This window comes from Triticum dicoccoides, chromosome 3B (genome assembly GCF_002162155.2).
Source record: "Triticum dicoccoides isolate Atlit2015 ecotype Zavitan chromosome 3B, WEW_v2.0, whole genome shotgun sequence".
NCBI classification, from domain to species: Eukaryota; Viridiplantae; Streptophyta; class Magnoliopsida; order Poales; family Poaceae; genus Triticum; species Triticum dicoccoides.
Genome location: NC_041385.1, coordinates 623,969,091 through 623,989,923, shown reverse-complemented (window position 1 = coordinate 623,989,923; position 20,833 = coordinate 623,969,091). Strand labels below are relative to the sequence as shown.

Here is a 20,833-nt window from a genome sequence, read left to right as displayed (position 1 = left end):
CCCGGCCGGGCGCATAAAAATGCGAACCAATTTTTAGGCCGGTCCCGAGCCTGCGATCACTTTTGGGGTACGTAGGTTGGTCCGCAAGCTACAGTCCTCGGATGCTAGAAGCCGAGGTTCCACGAGATTCTGAAGCAAAAGGGAGCTCCCAACAGCAGTTCATCACAAGCAAAGCCGCCCCCGTCACTACGCGAACCCGAACGACGTCAATATGCAATTCAACGAACGAGGTTCGCCATCTACTCCTACTTCAGTACGGAGGAGGAGCGTGATGTGCCGTTTAGATGTGGTGCTACTTCTTTTATTACTTGCACGCATCGGTCGCTTTAGCCGCGGTTTACTTTGAGAGGACAACAAAAGCGAGGGAGAGCACGGAAAGCATGGAAAAGAAAATGCACGTAGGTTACACCCGAAACCACCGCCTTTTTTAACATTTCCCTCCAGCAGGTCGTGCTGCTGATGTTGATGAGATCTCTACTCTTTTCTTGAGAAAAAGATATGTGCTTCTTTCTTTCGTTATTATTTTGTCTTCTTTTGTCTGCCTTTTTTCTAGGAAAAAAGGCCAAAATAAGTTACGGTATGCTTCTCTCTCTCATGTGATGTGTTTCGGCCTTAAAGACAAATGTGGGCAAATCCAACTTTCTTCCCGTCCAGACCCAACCTTTTCCTCTTTGCAAATGGACTAATTTCATAGGGGATTCTCCTACTTGACGCGTTCTGGGTCAATTTGTCGCCGAGCCGCACAGGTATCCACCGAGGCCGGCCAGCCCATCTAAAAGACTGGGGTGCGTTGCATCGATCCTGGTTTTGGGAACGTTCTGGAAAGTTCCAGCCGGTTTTCCCGGTTTTGGGAACCTTCTAGAAGGTTCCCAAACCGGATTTTTCCCCGCTTCTTTCTCTTTTACATTCTTTTTAGTTCATCTCTTTTATTTTCCTTTCCTTTTGTCATTTTTATTCTTCTTTGTTTCACCTTTTCTTTTCTTTCAGCTCCTTTTCTATTTAACTCTCATTTTTCAAGTTTATTTTTCTTTCCCAACCAATTTTAAGAAATTAAAAAATGTATCCACTTTTTAGATTTTGTACATATTAAAAAATGTTTCTATTTTGAAATTTTGTTAAGAAATACCAGAAGAATTAGTATTCCAAATATTTGCTCGCTTCTTATAAAAAATGTTCCAAAATTTTCTATATAGAATTTGATTTTAAAATGTTTATGTTTTAAAAAAAATCTGAAAATGGTCCCACTTGCAAAATTTGTTAAAATGTTCATGTTTTGAATATATATTTGCAAATCGAAAAAATGTTCTGGAATTTCAATAAATGTTCACATTTTCAAAATCGTACATAAATTTTAGAAATGTTCATGTTTTGAAAATATATTTGCAAATTCAAAAAATGTTCAGGAATTTCAATAAATGTTCCACTTTCAAATTTTGCTCAACAATTGTAAAAATGTTCACGTTTCGAAAATGTCTGGAATCCACTTTCAATCTTTTTTCACAAAGTCAACAAATCTACATATTCCCCAACAATTTTTAAAAGTGTGCCCACTTTCAAAATTTGTTCACAGAGTTAAAAAATATTCCCGAACAATTTTTGAAAGTGTGCCCACTTTCAAAGTTTGTGCACAAAGAAACATGAACATTTGTCGCAAATCCAGAAAATGTTCCAGCTTTCCACATTTTGTAAAAAATGTTCATTTTTTTCAAATTTTGTTCGCAAATTCAAAAAATGTTCGTATTTTGACAATTTTTTCATAATTTCGGAAAATGTTCATATTTTGTAAAAAATGTTTGTAACCCTTTTCATTTCTTTGGAGAATCCCAAAAAAGGCGCTTGTTCATAAAATGTTTGAGTTTTTAAATTTGTTCGCAATTTTGAAAATTCGCGTTTCAAAATATATTTACCTTTTAGAAAAGGGAAATTCACGTTCAAAATTGCTATAAAGTTTAAATCTGCTCCTGCTTATAGTTCATACTGAAGGGGCTGCCATTTGAGACGTAGATATACTAGAGTTACAGTGGCTAGCGACCATTATCAATAGCTGGAGGGCGAACGTTCAGCTTTTGACCACTGTTGTCCGTTTCTTTATGTGTTGCGTTGTCTATCTAGCACAAGAGCTATCCTGTCGTAGCGGCTGGCACAAGCACCAGGGTGTGCCTATGTATCGTTTTCACATATCATCTGCCTGCTTTAGGGCCAACGCGCAATGCGTTTATACAGGAACACTACTGAAAAGGGGAAAAGGGAGCCCCATGGTTCGAACCCTGGTTGCCTCGCTAGGACTGGGTACTGTTAGCTATCGGGGCGGGATGTGCGGTAACAGATCGTAAATGTGTATCATGTACACAGAAAATATACAGAAAAATACAAATGTGTATGAAAAAATTTGATCACATATTTAAAAAATGTTAATCAAGCATTAAAAAAATTAATCTTGTTTTGAAAATTGATAAACAAGCATTTGAAAAAAAATGTTTATTGTGTATTAAAAAATTAATCTTGTATTTAAAAAGGATTAGTCAAGCACCTAAAAATATTAAATGCGTATAGAAAAAATGTTTATCATGTATTAAAAAATATTAGTATTTTATTTGAAAAATATTAATAAGCATTTGATAAATTTTAAATGTGTATTCAAAAACTGATGATCATGCATTAAAAAAATCTTGTATTTGAAAAATGTTGATCAAGTATTTACATAGGCGCTCTCAGTTTTTGTCGTTTTTCCATTTTCCAGCTCACGAACGTCAAATGGGCCGGCCCAGGCGAGCCGCCCCCATGCGAAGCATCAGCTCTTTGACGCAAAGAGCGTCACATAGGATCACCCTTTTATAGGCACCAGCCAGGGTGTGCCTATGTATCATTTTCACACATCATCCGCCTGCTTTAGGGCCAACACATGATGCGTTTATACAGAAACACTACTGAAAAGGGGAAAAGGGAGCCCCATGGTTCGAACCCTGGTTGCCTCGCTAGGACCGGGTACTGTTAGCTATCGGGGCTAGCGCATGGGATATGCTGTAACAGATCGTAAATGTTTATCATGTACACAAAAAATATACAGAAAAATACAAATGTGTATGAAAAAATTTGATCACATATTTAAAAAAAATGTTAATCAAGCATTTTAAAAAAAATCTTAATCTTGTATTTGAAAATTGATAAACAAGCATATGAAAAATGTTCATTGTGTATTAAAAAATTAATCTTGTATTTAAAAAAAGATTAGTCAAGCACCTGAAAATATTAAATGTGTATAGAAAAAATGTTGATCATGTATTAAAAAATATTAATAAGCATTTGATAAATTTTAAATTTGTATTCAAAAACTGATGATCATGCATTAAAAATAATCTTGTATTTGAAAAATATTGATCAAGCATTTACATAGGCGCACTCAGTTTTTGTCGTTTTTCCATTTTCCAGCTCACGAACGTCATATGGGCCGGCCCAGGCGAGCCGCCCCCATGCAAAGCATCAGCTCTTTGACGCAAAGAGCGTACATAGGATCTTCCTTTCATAGGCACCAGCAAGGGTGTGCCTATGTATCATTTTCACACATCATCCGCCTGCTTTAGGGCCAACACATGATGCGTTTATACAGGAACACTATTGAAAAGGGGAAAAGGGAGCCCCATCGTTCGAACCCTGGTTGCCTTGCTAAGACCAGGTACTGTGAGCTATCGGGGCTAGCGCATGGGATGTGCTGTAACAGATCGTAAATGTTTATCATGTACACAAAAACTATACACAAAAAATACAAATGTGTATGAAAACATTTGATCACATATTTTAAAAAAATGTTAATCAAGTAATTTAAAAATGTTAATCTTGTATTTGAAATTTGATAAACAAGCATTTGAAAAATGTTCATTGTGTATTAAAAAATTAATCTTGTATTTAAAAAAGATTAGTCAAGCACCTAAAAATATTAAATGCGTATATAAAAAATGTTGATCATGTATTAAAAAAATATTAATATTGTATTTGAAAAATATTAATAAGAATTTGATAAATTTTAAATGTGTATTCAAACACTGATGATCAAGCATTAAAAAAATCTTGTATTTGAAAAATATTGAACAAGCATTTAATAAATGTTTACAATGCTATGGAAAAAATGTTAACTATATATCAAAATTTGTTAATCCTGTATTTAAAAAATGTTAATCAAACATTGAAAAATGTTAATAATGTGTATGGAAAAATGTTAACCATGTATTAAAAAAATTAATCTTCTATTCAAAAAATGTGAAACGTGTATAAGAAAAATGAATTAGATATGTATTAAAACATGTACAATGTGTATGGAAAAAAAGAAGATATAAGAATATATAACTTTTTGGAAAATGATAATCATGTATTTAAATTTTTTGAACTGGTATATGAAAACTGTTTCTGATGTATATGAATATTTTTGAATTTGTATGGAAAAATTTAACATGTGTTGAACAAAAATGTAAGCCAAAGAAAATGAAAAATAAATATATAAACAAAGAAAACCAAAGTAGAATGAAGGACGAAAGAAAACAAGTAAAAAAATTATATTAAAGAAAAAACTGGAAGACAATCGGTGAAGATAGAAGGAAAAGAAAGAAACAAAAAAGACAAGAAAAACTAAAAGAAAAGAAAGGAAACAGTGAAAACCGATAAATAATGAAGTAAACCGGTTGAAAACTATAAAATTGGAGAGAGAGAAAAAAAATCCAAAGAAAGCCTACAGGAACTGGAGAAGCGAATGGGTCGCACTCAGCGAGGGGGTAGCTGCGATCGAACGAAATGGATTGGGCTTGTCCTGTAGCGAGCAAGGAGGAACCTTCAGCAGGCCGGTCATACATCTCGCTATAAGTGAGATATAGCCCTGGCGCAGCCGCCAAGAATTTTCACCGTCGGCTATGATGATAGAATCATAGGAATTTATATCGTGAAAATAAAATAAAATTATGAAGTGCGCTCGTTTTTTTCAAGGTAGAAATATAGAGGCATTAGACGAAATGTTTATTTTTTCAATAGCAAGGCTACAAAAGGACACACCTATTCACACTTTTTTTTTGGCCAAAAGCAAACACGACCATATCGATTGCATTTTTTTTGGAAATTGGTTGCACTATCTGTTTGTCTTCCGCGAGCGCCTCGTCTGGATCTCAAACGAATATTTTTTTTAGGAGCGCAGATAAATGGGTTGAGAAATCATGCCCAGTTTACCCAGGTCTCAGTTTCGTCTTCTGGGGCAGCCCATGAGAACAGCTGGGCCATTAATTGAAAGGAGACTAGAAGATCGCTATATACACCAAATTTGACGACCAGAAATGCTCAAATCAGAAAATGAGCGGCCAGAAATGAGGAGGCCTGAGACGACATGGATTAGGTGTGGTTTTACTGTATTAAATTGTTACACATTTCTATGCGATTTTTTTCAAATTCATGAATTTTTTTTGAAATTCAGAAAAGTAACTCACATTCATGATTCTATTTAAAATTTAGCATATTTTTTAAAATTCCAGGCCACTTTTTAAATTTTTGATTTTACTAAGTCTAGGATTTTTCAAATTTCTTAACATTTTTCCAAATCAAGGAACATTTTTTGAATATGTGAACATTTACTGGACTATAGAACAATTCTCAAAATTATGATTTCTACAAAATATGGATTTCTTTTTTGTGAGCATTTTTTGAAATCCCGAATATTTATTCAAATTTGGGAACTTTTTTCAAAGTTAAAAGATGAAAAAATAGATGCTCCCTGCCCGCACAGGGCCCAGCCGGAAGCCGGGCAGTGGGGTGTGGGGTTGCTGCGAGGTGAATGGGACTCTAGCCCACTGCATGGGGCAGGGGTGGGGTCGGGTTGCACAGGCCTGGTCGAAAGTTGATGTGTTTTTCGTATGCATGCAAATTTTCGCGATGGAATAACATTTGCAGAGGTTTGGGGGGAACATCGATGCTCCAGAAAGATTGTTTTACGAAGCATTTTAGCGAACGAATTTTGTTCTTTTTGCCAAGACCTCCAAGAATGGCATTTCATCACAAAAATTTGCACGCAGATGAATCACACATCGATGTTTGTCGTCATATATTTTTCTGAATTTATTTAATATATTTTTCGGATTTTACAGTTGCATGGGTTTATGTAAGCTCGAGCTCATAAGAGCACTTTGGTGGTATAGAAGGTCTCCTGGCAAATAGTATTTCCTGGGCCGTATATGTTTACTTGTGCTCCAATTGTGTACATGGCAATAATATATGTCATGGGCCCGGTAGAGAGAATGCAGTTACTCCATCTCTTTTCTTTTTTTTGAACGGACCAGCTGCTGGTTGGCATATATTGAAATCATAGCAGGAAGCAGGCGGGAAAAACATTTAAGGTGGTGTTTGATCTAGCGATCAAGGAGAGAAAAAAAAAGAGCTGAAAAGGGAGACACAAAACAAGTAGCCCTTGGCTACGCTGGTAGAGAAAAAACTCTTGGGGGGGGGGGTCCCAGAACGGGTGCTCAGGTGCGTCGCTCCAGCTTGGCGCCATAGCTCGATGGTTCTTATGATGCTTGCTAGTGTTTCTGTATGATTTGCTATCTTATGTCAGAAAGTGCATTCGTTGCGCTGCTGCCAAATGCTTCCCAGTAGCAGAATGATCATTGTCTTGATGCCCTTTTTTTGCTCATGCGCGGCTTCGCTAATCATTTTTTCGATGATCTCCACGGCCTTGTTCTTGTGCTTCCAAACTGTGGGGTGCAGGGAGGTGCATCCGCGGCGTTGAGCAGTTTTTTCCCAGATTGCTAATGAGAAGGGGCACTACCAAAACAAGTGGTGTGAGGTTTCCAAGTTTCTGAGGCAGAATTGGCAGAAATATTCATTTGGCCATCCTCTTCTCTGCAGCCGGTCGTTACTCCAAAGCCTGTTTTTGAGGAGTAGCCAGACCGTAAACTTGAGCCATGCCGGTGCCCCTGTTCAAGAATTCATCCGACTAACCAGTTAACTTGCCGATTAATCCCTACTCGTAGGATAACCGAGTAGCCTATAAACCGATAAATCGTCCAATTAATTGATTAAATGGCCGATTAACTTGCCGATTAGACGATTAATCCTCTACTCACCAGCTAACCGAGAAGCTACCAGTTAACGATTTCCTCAACAATGGCCGGTGCCCATGATTGCCAAGGCATCTTTCTGAAGCTGGTCGTGATCATTCCTTGGAATTGGCAGTTGTATGCCGAACTGGTGGAGAAAGACCCCGAGGCCGTGTGCTTCCACTGAATGGTGTCTCGCAGCTGCTCATTTAGATTCAGGTTTCTCGAGATTAGCCATCTGTTCAGTCGGATCACTTCTGGCCATAGATGTTGTGTGTTTCCATGGGAAAGGTCCTGGATCCAATTGTCATTGAGGATTGCTGCATGTACTGTCCTATTCTTTCTCCTTGAGTGTTTGTGGAGGTCAGGGAATTCCAATTTTAGTGCTCCAACACCTGTCCAGGAGCTGTCCCAGAAGCTCGCCGTCTTCCCATCTCCCAGTGCCACCGTTGTTGAAGCATTGAAAAGGTCTTTGTCTCCTTGGTCACATGGTAGCTGCATCCCAACCCAGGGTCTGTTGGGTGTGATCCAAGAGAACCAGAGCCACCTAAGCCTGAGTGCACGGCTGAATCGATGCAGGTTTGAGATGCCGAGGCCACCCTTGTCGATCGGAGTGCACACCACCGGCCAGCTTACTTTGCACTTTCCGTCACTGATCTCTTCATCTTGAGCCCACAGGAAACGCCATCTGATCTTGTCCACTTCGGCCAGAATCTTCTTTGGCACCTTCAGAACGGGCAGGGCGAAGGTTGGTAGTGCACTTAACACACTTCTGACGAGAACTCTCCTCCCTGCAATTGACAAGAGATGTCCTTTCCAGCCTGCCAGCCGAGCTCTGACTCTATCTAGAATGAACTACATGTGCACAATCCGTAGCGTGGAGATGGTGACTGGCAGCCCAAGGTAGCGCAGGGGGAAGTGATCTTGCTGTCCTCCAAAGTTCTGAAGCACCTGCTGCAGGTCAATGTGGTCACATCTTATGGCAGTGATAGAAGATTTCAGCATGTTTACTTTAAGTCCTGAAGCATGCCCGAAGTTGTGGATGATGTTCATGAGCGTATCGATCTCCTCTTTCACTGGGTTGGCAAAGATGATGGCGTCGTCTGCATATAGGCTCACCCGCATCGACAGATCCCTGCCTGGAAGCGAGTCAAGCTCGCCAAGTTCCATGGCGCGTTGGAGGAGTCGGTGCAGCGGGTCTATGGCAATGATGAAAAGGAGTGGTGACAGCGGGTCACCTTGTCTAAGCCCTCTACAGTGCAAAATTTTCTTGCCCTCCGCGCTGTTAAGCAAGAAGTAGGAGGTCGATGTCGATAGAAGCATAGTGATCCAGTCGCGCCATCTAGCTGAGAAGCCTAGGGCTTGGAGAAGTTCGAGTAGGTATTCCCAGGAGACATTATCAAAAGCTTTTGCGATGTCTAGTTTGATAAGCAATGCCAGTGTCTTCTTCCTATGTAGCGCTCGAACTGCACTTTGGACATAGAGGAACCTGTCGTGTGTGCTCTTCTTTGCCAGGAAGGCAGATTGTGCCGGTGAGATGATGGAGTCGATGACGTTGGAGAGGCGCATGGAGAGGACCTTGGTGATCAGCTTAGCTATGGAGTGGACTAGACTAATGGGCCTGAAATCTGAAACTGTTGTTGCACCGTCCTTCTTTGGGATCAGAACCACCAGGGCGGAGTTGAGCGCGGCAAGATCGTCGTCGGCTATACAGTAGAACTGGTGGAAAGCCCTCATGATGTCGTGCTTGATGATTTGCCAACAGCTACGGAAGAAGACTCCAATGAAGCCGTCCGGTCCCGGAGCCTTTTCCGCCGGCGAGGCCTTGATCGCTTCCCAAACCTCGTCCTCTGTGAAAGGGTTATCTAGGCCACCTCCTCTGATTGTGGGCAGTTGAAGTTGGCTCCATCTCTTTTCGTTTATAGGGCGTGCGTGTACCCCTAGGTTGTCAGTTTGACCAACCTAATACAAGTCATATATTAAACAAAAAATATACCATTATAAACTTCAGATGTTCTATTTTCACAAGGTATAATTTTTGTGTTACATAGTTTATATTAGGGTGATAAAATTGACAACCTAGATATACACGTAGGACTTGTAAAGTGAAACGGAGGGAGTGCTATGTTCGGCCTATTACTATAAATGTTCGCCCAACAATGATCTTGTCGCGGTAATGCAAACTCCATTTGCTGCATTTGCGCCTGATAAATTGGAAGTGGTATGAATAATCAACAATTCGATCCTTCCTCCAAAGACAAATTCAAACCGGTTTTCCCACCTTGGAGGTCCGCAAAGCTGAATATCAGCGATGGAGCCGCGTCGAGCTCGGATGAGGAGGTGATCCATCATTCTTTTTTTCGGTGGCTGCTGTGGTGGTGCCGGAGGCAGGTGACGGACGTTAGTGTGAAGATCAGAGATGTTCTGCTATCTTTTCAGTTTTGTCATGTCGGTTCTTACGTGACTTGTACTTTGTTCTTTATGATATGAATGAGACACATATTACCATGCAAAAAAAAAGAAAAAAAAAAGAAATGGAATAGTATCTTCCCCAATCGAACCTTTGACAAACCAATCAACTCAAAATAATCAACTACAGTACCTTTTCTTCTAGGAACTTAGTTTAATTAGCCCAATGATACGCTCTGATTAGCCTGCTGGCTTCCGATTGTATTTCTGTCCCTTCATTAGTAAAGCTCCCAGATGATGCACACACACACAAAAAAAAACTATTAGGATATGCTAACATGACGGTTGGTCGAAAAAGTATCCAGCTAGCCGCCACCTTTTAACAAGTCTGAGCATAGAGTAACCGCATTGTCAGACCATCCTGAAGGATCTTCGAAATGGTTGACCATGGATAAATTAGTCAATCTGGCTATCCAGGACACCTGGTGTTTGTACCTTGTAATTAACCTATTTTTTAGAAGAACGGAATTGCTAAAAATCAGTCAATTGAGACTAACCGTTCGATCTTTGGTTGTTTGTAGATTCGCGCTGGGGCGCTTTGTCCCTTGTTTAGGCCTGTCTAAGGCGCGGACCGGCCCGTTTCCTGTTTTTTTGTCGAACCGCGGTCCCGCGTGAGCGTTTTGCTTGTGTGGGTTGGGCAAGTGTTCGGGCGGGCCTTTTGTCCTCTTTTTTTCTTTTTTTGGCCGCATTAAAGAGAGGAAGGGACAGATAGCGCTCAATCCACTTTGTCTCTCTCCATTCCCCAGTCTCAAATCGGAAGAACTCCGCAGGGGAAGAAGAGACGCCGAGCTCCAAGGCTTCTTCAACGAACAGATTGACGTGCTGCACGCCCAACGAGAGAGGATGGCCGCTGCTGCTGGTGGAGTAAGTTTCCCCTACCTTCTTTTTCCATCTGTTTTTGTTTGTTTGTTGTTGCTACACCGTAGATCTGAGGAGATTTGGGTCTTTTTGTTTGTATCAAGTGTAGATTAATAGCTTCAACCATATAATCGGCTCCAGGATTTTAGCCAATTCTTTTCGTGTCATTTTTCTTCAAGCTGTGGCATGTAGGGGTGTCCCCTTTTTTGTGTGTGATTTTTATCTTCAGATCTTTGCTGAAACCTTTTGCGAATCAGTAGGATATTGATATCATTTCTCTGGGGGAGGGGGTAGTTGCATGTCCGACAATAGGCTTGCAACTATAATTTTCGGCCCTGACTGCAGTTGATGTTTTTGTTTTTGTCAGTGGGCGGCGAGAGAAGGTGATGTGCAGTTGCATGTCTGACACTTGGCTTCCAACTACAAGTGTCGCCCTGGCTGCAACTGCATGTCTAGCAAACGACTGCAACTGACATTTTGTTTTGTTAGTGTGTCGCGGGAGAGGAGCGAGAGAGGGTGATTGGTAGTTGCATGTCCAACATTACGCTTACAACTGCAAGTGTTGCGCCTTGACTGGACTGACATTTTTGTTTTGTCAGTGGGCGGCGGGAGTGTGTGTGCGTGTGTGCGTGTGTGCACTATATTATTTTGCTGTTCATTTTGTCCTGTTTTTTAACACAAGCAATCACTAAAATTTTGTGTATTCCTGAAGTAGAGTTGAGAACATGTCAGCTAAATACAATGGATCACAATACACTCTCGGGAATATATGAGGATCCGTGAGCATATTTTGTGTTAAAGTTCATTTCTAATGGTTTTGTTGTTAGACTTTTTGTGAAGTTTCCAAGATTTTGCTTTTTAGTTGCACATTCTAGTTCAAATGTTTTTATCACTTACCTTGTAATCCAGCATTTTTTCAGCTGGTATGGTTGTGGCTGTTCAGGACGGTGCCCCTGTTTTTCGGTAGTCAGGTTTTTTTAGGCTTGGCAATGCCCCGCCTAAGATAACAGATAACAAATCGCTACTAAAAACTGACTCCCAAATCCTGGACTGTCGGATGGCAGTAGACGCCCTTATTGAAGCGACCTAGACAAGTCTGTACTCTTTTGTGCACAATATATAGTAGCTGCCTAGCTGGTGAGGTTTGTTTGTCCTGTGTATCCTAATAAAAAGTTTTCTGACAACCAACATGTGGCATATAACCTGTTTTTATTTTAACTGTTTTAAGTTTTGTTGTCGTCAATTCCGTTGTTACCTCCATTCTGTTCATGAGATATATGCTGGTGTTTATTATTATTATTTTTGCGGCAAAAACCATTGATGAAAGGAACTAAAACTGTCTGATTTGCCAAAAAGTTCAAAGTACCTTTGGTCATCGCGTCTAAACTTCACAATGAAAAGTGGCTATAATGTCCGCCCGGTTCCTATCCTTAGTTTTCTGCCTTGTTTATGTTGTCCAGTCTCTCTGTTTACAACACTATTGTCTCATATTCATTTGTGAATACAGCAGCGCACGGGCACTGACATGGATGACGAAGGAAGGCCCCTGAAAACGACAGACAACGGAAAGAAGGCAGAGATCAGTGCCTTGAAGATCCAGAGTTAGAAGAGAGAGGATATCATGTAGAAACTGTGTCACGGTTTGCTCTTTTGAAGAAGTTGCTACATTGGTTTGTAACCTTTTTCTATAGATAGTCATCTTTTTTTTGGTGAGTTCTAGTTGATACAGGAAATTAACTAGCTAGCATAGAAAGTTAACTAGCTACGTCGCCGTGGCTCTGTACTCTTTGCTGAAGTTTTAACTAGCTAATACGTGAAGTTTGTTAACTAGCTAATTAAGGGGCAGGGAGGTTAACTATCAAAGTGAACCGTGTTTATGCACTCTTGTTGAAACTAGGAAGAGGTCTAAAACATCTATAAGTTTCTCTAAACAACTCCACGAACAGTGAACAACATGGTTCAGTTAGCTAGCTCTGAACACCATTTTTTCTGAAGAAACATAAAATAGTGTGATGATATGAGGCGCACAAAGTTTGTTTGTGTGCTGTGTGTGCCTCCACACCCTACGGTCATCACTGCTCTAAAAAGGACAAACAAACAAAGCCCACACCACAAGCCCATCACGGGGGAAATTAAAACCCAACAGGGAGGGAGGTAAAACGGGCCAAATCTGGTACTGATGACGTCAGCCGACTGAGACTTCGCGAAGTCTTAGTCGACTGAGACGTAGACAGACCTTTAGAAGAATATATATAGTAGTTAATCTTATATGCAGCATATATATGGTCGTGGCCCCGTGCAATTGGACGAGCACACATGCTTGCGTCTGCGATGACGATTTCTAGTTTAGTCAACCGATTGATACTCGTCGAACTGCATAATCCAGCTTTGTGATGCTCGGTAAAAAATTCATTCAATTTATTTTACAGGTGTACCAGATTCGTATCTGGAGTACTCTCAAACGATCATGATTCTGGCACTCGGACAAAACCACAAAAGAAAACTTCTATGGAGAAAATCAAGTCAAACCTCAGAATGATTGGACAAAAGAATTTTCTGGTAGTTTTGGTGCATGCCATGGTGTTGCTTTATTCCATCTTGGTTACTGGTGGTTGCTTTATTCTGTCTTCAGAATAAATTCAACCATCAGGTTCTGGATCATAGCAGCCGGTGACCATGTTCTGCAAATTCACCGGGTAATTTGCAATAGGAAATCCCATGTTCGTAACATGTTCTTCTTTGAAAGGAAAAATGAGTTACACCTCGCTCCACTACATAGCACGAAGCAAGCATGCCTGTGCATTCACAAATGTTCGAGGGAGTGCTGGGTATTCCTCTAGCAAAAAGCTACTCCCTCCGTTCATAAATATAAGGTATTCTAACTTTTCCTGAATTAGATGTATATAGATATATTTTAGTCAGTATGTAGTCCATATCAAAATATTCAAAACATCTTATATTTATGAACAGAGAGAGTAAATGACAAGTTTGGAGAAAACTCCAAAGGCCCTGTTATGTATTAGGGGTCTATTTGGGACCGTTCCGCTTCTTAAAATCCAGCTTCGATATAAAAAAACTCAAGCCGAATGAGATGGATCAACAATGTCCCGCTAAAAAAACTAGAATCTAGGGGTACAACTCTCATCTTTTCGTGAAATTCTTCTAGGGGTGCTCCCAAAACTCTAGTTCAAAAAGTCTTCGTGGAGTTGGGAAAAAAATTACCCATCTCCGCCACTGGTAAGTAGATACCCCTTCGTTTTCTCCCCACATCACGCAACCCCCAATAGACGTTTCCCACCGATTTTCCTTTCTTATAGTTGTCGAGCTGGAAGACAAACAGACTAAACTACTCTATGGTGTAGCTGCAACTCATAGATGAAACTGCTCTAAAGGGAATTTGACGGAGTGTAGCTTGTTTCGATGGAGTGGAGTAGTCTCAAACATGCCCTGGATGCATTTCTTTGTGGACTCTATTATTATTATTTTGGAAAAAGAAGAAAGAAAGAACCCAACCTCTTTAGCGGCCGATGCACATGGCCTTTATTATTGTAAAGTGTCAACAACCAAATAGTGTGAAACAAAAGGCTTAAAAAATTTCTTCCTCTGTTTTTATTTACTCAGCATATTAGCTTTGGTCAAAGTCAAACTTCGTAAACTTTGACAAAGTTTATAGACAAAAACACTAACATATACAATAACAGATCAATACCATCAGATTTCTTATTGAATATACTTTCACATCATACATATTTGTTATTGTAACTATTCATATTTTTTTCTATAAACTTGGTTAAACTTTATGAACTTTCACTTTGGTCAAATCTAATATGCAGAGTAATAAAAACGGAGGGAGTACATACAAGGTTAGCCCAACAAAGTGAAAGAGATATTATAAGATACTCTCACGCTTCAGTAATCCGAACCACCGCACAATGGTTGGACATATCCAGGGCAACTGATTCCTATTGGTTGCATCTAAAAGCCGTGAGCTCCCACGCCGTCGCATGTTAAAGATAGGATCACAAGCGGGTCCAATTGATAGTTTTGTAGATAGCCTAAAAAAACAAAACGGAAGCTCTCATGATGTTAAATACACAACCATTTCTACAGTTACATATAGCTCATACTCTCACCCGGATTTGAGCCTTAAGTTTAGGATGGATCCCTATCAACTAATTTCCGAACATATTCGTTATTTTTGTAGGATGAGGTAACCAAGTTACTTTCACCACTGAGCATTGCCTCCATAGTCAAAGTGAATGGGAATCTGGCAAAGTGTATTTACTCGTGATAAGATTTAAACTATTTTGAACTAAAATTTTATAAACTTCATATGGGGCCATTACATTTTACAAAAAAAAAACTTCATTTTTTTTAGTAACAAACACTTCATTTTTTGTGTGCGGTAGCAACAACTCCTGCAACCTTCTCACACGATTTTTCTTCTTCTTGTTTTGCATGATCTCGGGCCACCCGCATAAAAGTTCTTAATGAACTCAGTAGCTCGACACACTTGCTAGTAGCCCAAACAAGAAAAGGAACAAATGGATACAGATAAGCTAAAAGAATGTTTGGATGCTCTTTCCAACAGTGAAAGGCACGACACAGTACGTAGCACTGGGCCGGATATATATGCATGCGGCCATGCAGGAGCATGCATATCTGAGCCCAGCAGCATGCATATCTGAGCTGAGCCGTGAGTGATGGTCGAGTCACAATTAGAACACGTGTTGATGGGCGACTTATCGGTCGATCGGTCGGCCGGCCGGCGGGGCTAAGCTATAGTCAGGCATCATGTAGGTAGCTACGCGGGAACCAAGAAAAGTGGTGTGCTTTTGGCCTGTTTCTTCTATGTAGTACGTGTTGTGGCCGGATTTGCTGCCCAACTTTAGCCCCGCTTTCTTCCACTGTAGAGTGTACTAATTTGCATGTCTGTCTGCTCAGTGGTCTTTCCTTTTTCCCATTGCGCACGTGTGCGACTTTGGTCCGAATAATTCCAGGGCGGCAAACGTCTCGTCCTTGTCCCGACACCTACGTAGCTGAGCTTTGCTGTCAGCTGCTGGGCATTCTCACCGTCGATAAGCATGGCCATCGATGGGCTGAGCTGGGTCATGGGTCGTCAACTCATCCATGGAGAACCGACCGAGAAGTGACAGGTCACTATTTTTTCACTGTAGCCCATGTGTGGCTAGTCGTTATGTACAGTAGAAAGTTAGATTGAACATGCATATCTCAGAGCAGTTGGTTTGGACTTTGGAGTAAGCGGCCGGCCGAGCCAATGTTCCAAGTGCAGCTCCTTCATCCATCTTTTGTACAGATCCGATGTGATGTGCACGTGCCCATGACTGGCGTGACGGAATATTACTTGTGATATCACCCATGCAGTGCAGTACATGTTTATATTCGGTGATATCTCAAGTAATATTCCAGATATGAAGCTCGGTACATTTCGTAGTACTCCCTCCGTTCCTAAATATAAGTCTTTATAGAGATTTCACTAGGTAAACTACATACGAAGCAAAATGAATAAATCTAAACATAAAATGTATCTATATACATTCGTATGTGGTTTATAGTTGAATCTCTACAAAGACTTACATTTAGAAACGGAGGGAGTACCATGCATGCATGCATGGAAAGCGCATATATACGCATGATGCGGTTCTCGAGATTAGTTCAGTGCTCAGTTGTACGCAAGAACGACGTCGGTTTTTAGAAAGAAGGTGATAGATTGGATCAAAATGCCAATATAATCAGCATATATGCATAGCATATCGTCCTTTAATTTTGATTGGGGTACACATATCATACAGGACATACTACTACACGAGTCGGCATGCAGTTTAGCCACACGTACACATATCATATGTAGGGGCTAGCGCTCATACATGCATGAGTTATTTGCCATCAGATTAATCATACACGCTGCAAGACCCGGTTAATTAATTGACGGCTTGGCCCTTGAAGCCCTCCAGCTGCGCCTTGCCCCTGGGCCCGTTCTTCCTTATGTACACCCTGTACTCGTCGAAGGTCATCGGGGGGTAGAGGGACGGCCGGTCCGGCGTCACCAGCTCCGCCGCCGGCGCTATCGGGACGTCCCCTCTCGGGTTGTAGAAGAGCGCGAGGGAGATGCGCTCCTCCTTGGCGTTCACGATCACCCGGTGCTCCACGCTCTTGTACACTGAGTTGCTCAATATCTGCACCCACAATTAGTTACACCAACAAATAAATCAGCTCATGATGTACTGGCACATACAAGTACGGAGCAGCATATGTAGGTTACTGACACCAATGTATCGTTCATGGCTCATGCACATCAGCACATGGAATGTCTAGCTATGCCGATGAATTAATTGTCCGTGCCGTGCATGCATGCATGTGCGCGCTTGTTGTTCGGTACTACGTACACGGATCGTGGTGTGATCCGCCGGCCAGAACATGCATGAGTCTACGTCCGAGGGAGGCACGTAATTGCTTCAGAAGACAAAAGTACGTATGCAGTGCCGTAATGGAGTGATTATAATACAGTTTTGCTAGAACTCATCTAGATGAGATATAATTTGATCTCATTCATCTTTTATAGCCATTGGATGTGATGCTATAAGATGCGTGTATGCTGACGTGGGTTGTATTTGTTCTTGTTTTAAAAGTGAATGAGATCAAATTATATCTCATTTAGATGAGTTCTAGTAAAACTGTATTAGGGAGTATAATAATCGGCGCATTTTATGGCCGGCCGGCCACCGTCCATGCATGTGCGCGCGCGAGCTCTCATGCCGGCAAGTCTGAGTCAACTCCAGGAACGGCTTATTTAACTGCTGACCGTGTGGCTAAGAGATACGTCCGATCGGCCTTTTGCTTCTCGAAGCCGAACGGCACATGGATATACAGACGCTTGCATGCATGCACATGCAGACTAATCATACGTACGATGGGTATGTACCTGGATCTGGTCGCCGACGTTGACGATGAAGGCGTCGTCGCGGACGGGCTGCACGGTGACCCACTCGCCGTCGGCGCGGCGGACCTGCAGGCCGCGGACGTGCTCGTCGGCGAGGAGCACGGTGAGGACGCCCGGGTCGGAGTGCGCCGAGAGGCCGAGCGTGAGGTCCGGCTGCGGGCACCGCGGGTAGTAGTTGGCGCGCAGGCACGCGCCGCACTCGGCCCCGCCGAACTCCTCCTGGAACCGCGCCTCCTCCAGCCCCAGGCTCGCCGACAGCACCGTCATCAGCACCTCGCACAGCCTCGTCACCTCCCGCCCGTACTCCTCCGACACCTCCCTGCAAACACACACATGCATACATATCATGTCAGTGAGAGTACATGTACGTGTACGTGTATTTTTTCAAGCTAGACGACGAAAATGAAGTACAACCAAAACAGTGATTCTGCACGTGTAGAACTGTTGTTTTTAGGTCAACCGGGTACATCCGTCTGTTGCTATGCTTAGCTGGCAGGCTTGGAATAGTAGTCGGCACACTCTTGCCGGCCGGCCCTGACGCTTTTGCATGAAAGAACCTTTCGCCTACTTTCCGTCCCATGCACGTGTTGGATTTCATATATGTTGACAAAGGTGCACGAAATGAATCTCCTTTTGTGGACACCCTATTTTTTAAGTAACAATGGCTATTACGTCTACTGTCTACATGTACCGCAATCAATACTTTCTTTTTCACGTCTACATGGACTGCAATCAGTACATATTTACGTATATCAATGTACTGTTCTCATATTTAACCTGGCCAAACGCTGATCATAAGTTTTGTGGAGATTGAGTTAGTAATATTTGGACATGGTGGGTGGTATGTCACTCCACCTCATATACATATTCTATTTGTTGATTATATATTGTTCTCCCTAGCCCAGTGGTAGGGGAGTTGTGGTATGTTCATGTTGACCGTCGTTCAATTTTCACCAGGAACAGATTCTGGTAATCTTAAAGTTGTACTAAACCATCGACAATTATTATGGATCGAAGGGAGTATATCTTTTTTACTAAGGGAAATTCTAGTATATCGTAGACTTTTGACTTAATTAAATTCCCCGATGAGAATCGATCCCGTCATGGCTGGCTTATAACTAATTTCAAGGGAGTTTAAATCACTACAAAAAAGTTAAATTCTTGTCCCTATGAGATTTACCACTTTGAACTTGAAAACACAACTCTGGCCACTATTTTGTGTTCAACTATAATAATTATTAAAATCCAACTAAACTATGTTTCACGAAAGTGTAGTAATTTTAAGTCTAGTCTACGCATATTAAGTACTCCCTCCGTCCGAAATTACTTGTCATCAAAATGGATGAAAATGGATGTATCTAAAACTAAAATACATCTAGATACATCCATTTCAATGAAAAGTATTCCCGGACGGAGAGAGTACAAGATACTGAAAGTCAAAGTTCTTAAATTTTGAATTAGTCAAGTTCATAGGAGCTGCAATGAGTACAATGGTGTTTGTCAAATTTCTAGTGGGATCAATCGTCGTCGTGTAATTACTTCTCAGCCGCCGAGCGAGGGCACCATGCATGCAGACGAATCAGCACATGTGCAAGTACTAGTAGCCAGCAAGAATCTTGTGAAAAATCAAAAGGCGGGGATCAGCGGGAACATACTTGCAGATGCCGGGGTTGGTCGGCCAGTACTTATCCGGGCTCTTGGCGGCCTCCGGCGCGAGGTGGAGGAAGTAGTAGTCCCCCCAGTCGAGGGGCCCGCCCTTCTGGACGCCCACCCGGCTGCCGTACCCCTCGTACGTCCGCGGCTGGTTGGCGTACTGCTGCTTCGCCGAGATGGGCAGCTGGAAGAAGCCGCGCCAGGCCTCCCGCACCGCGCGCATCAGCTCCGGCGCCACCCCGTGGTTCACCACCTGGAAGAACCCCCAGTCCCGGCACGCCGCCGCGACGGCCTCGGTGATCAGGCCGTCGATGCGGCCGTCGTCGGCCGCGAGGAGCTCGCTGAGGTCGATGACCGGAATGCTGTCGTCGGAGGGCTCGTGGAGGACGTTGCCGGCGGCGGCCAGGTGCTGCTGCGCCGGGCGGTCGCGCTGCGGCTTGACGTAGCAGCCCGGGATTGCGGCCAGGCCGCTCTCCGCGACCGCCTGCACGCGCACGATGGGCTCCGGCCACTCCTGCATGCAGTCCGCCATTGCGCTGCCACCTGCCTATGGAACAGTGAAAGAGTGAGTAAAAGTGGGCACAGAAAAAGGCAACCCGACGACTATGCACACGCACACCGGCTGCCGGCCTGAGCCGCGTCTCGGCACATGCACGCAAAGCAGACGAACACGATGGGAACATAGCTAGCTAGCCAATTAAACGAGTGATGAACCACGAGGAGAGGAGAGGAGACGGATGGAAGAATTAAACGGCCGGGGACAAAGCACGAGCACTGCTCATGGGAATGCTACGGATGAGCGATGACGTCTCGTGGACGGTCGATCTCGATCGTGCATGGCACCGATGGCGAGAGGAAGGTATGGGCAGCCACTAGCTAGCGAAAGCTTGATGGTTCATGGCGCTATAGCCATTAAACACGGTGACTAGCACGAGGATACGAGCTACAGCACAAGGGATCGAGAAGCTAGGAAAGGCACGTACGATCGGCGTGCAGGACCGGAGACAGTTAAGCCGCGATCGAGTGTTGTGCTCGAGCTTGGACGAACTGGAGCTGTGGAACGTGCGCCTCGGCTGCTTAACTCTTCGCTTACCCGGCGCACGACAGGGGTATATATAGGACGGGAGAGGGAGAGAGAGAGAGAGAGATTAAAGCCCGGATCAGCCGCAAACTCTTGCGGTTTGTTTAATTTGTCTTTTCCATGGAGGAACGGCTGAGCCAATCTGATCTGGGTGGCCGGCCGGCCGCAGCGCGCACAGCTGGGTCACAGCACGGGCAAGGCAGGGGCCCAGACCCAGACCGGAGCGGCCGGAGGGAGAAACGTGGTTTTTGTGTGGGAATTGGGATTCGTCGCGGTCGAGCGAGATGGGGGCCGCCTAGCTTGATGGCGACCGGCCTGCCGGGAGAAGAACAACGCAGCTGGCGATACCGCGCTGCAAGCTAGCTCCCGCTCGATCGGATCAAACTTGATTAAATGTTGTTCAACTCACGGCAGCAGTGGTACGAACGAGCCAAACAATTTGTGCCGCCACGTTTTCAGGTTTGACAAGACAAAGTCAAATACTAGTACTGTTATTACTACCGATTAGAACTAGTAGTACGTACTCTATTCGTTGAATTTATTCAGATGGGTCGACAAATCAAAACAGTCCCAGCAAATTTATTCCAAACTCAGTAATTTATATTTTGGTCCCATCTTGGTGAGTTTGCCCCTGCCTAAAATGTCAGGTGGTTGTTACTTGGTTACGAACCTAGGGTTCCAATCGGGGGCCTCACGTGAGAGTGGACGGTGTTGTCCCGATGGTGGGCGCCGTTTCCTATACTTGTT

At 42.9% G+C, this 20,833-nt stretch overlaps 1 protein-coding gene across 2 annotated transcripts; it reads right to left on the bottom strand.

The window, feature by feature from the left end:
* Positions 1–16,154: 16,154 nt before the first annotated feature.
* Positions 16,155–20,085, bottom strand: LOC119277482 (probable 2-oxoglutarate-dependent dioxygenase At5g05600). Of its 2 annotated transcripts, none has more exons than XM_037558763.1 (4): positions 19,989–20,085; positions 19,008–19,548; positions 17,335–17,671; positions 16,155–16,588 (listed from the first exon to the last, which is right to left on the bottom strand). In XM_037558763.1, the coding sequence occupies exons 2-4, from the start codon at positions 19,535–19,537 to the stop codon at positions 16,334–16,336; spliced, it is 1,122 nt and encodes a 373-aa protein (XP_037414660.1). In that variant the 5' UTR covers positions 19,538–19,548; positions 19,989–20,085; the 3' UTR covers positions 16,155–16,333. The 2 variants fall into 2 exon arrangements, with proteins under 2 accessions (XP_037414660.1, XP_037414659.1); XM_037558762.1 differs by having other exon boundaries at positions 19,008–19,552; positions 19,989–20,072.
* Positions 20,086–20,833: the final 748 nt, after the last annotated feature.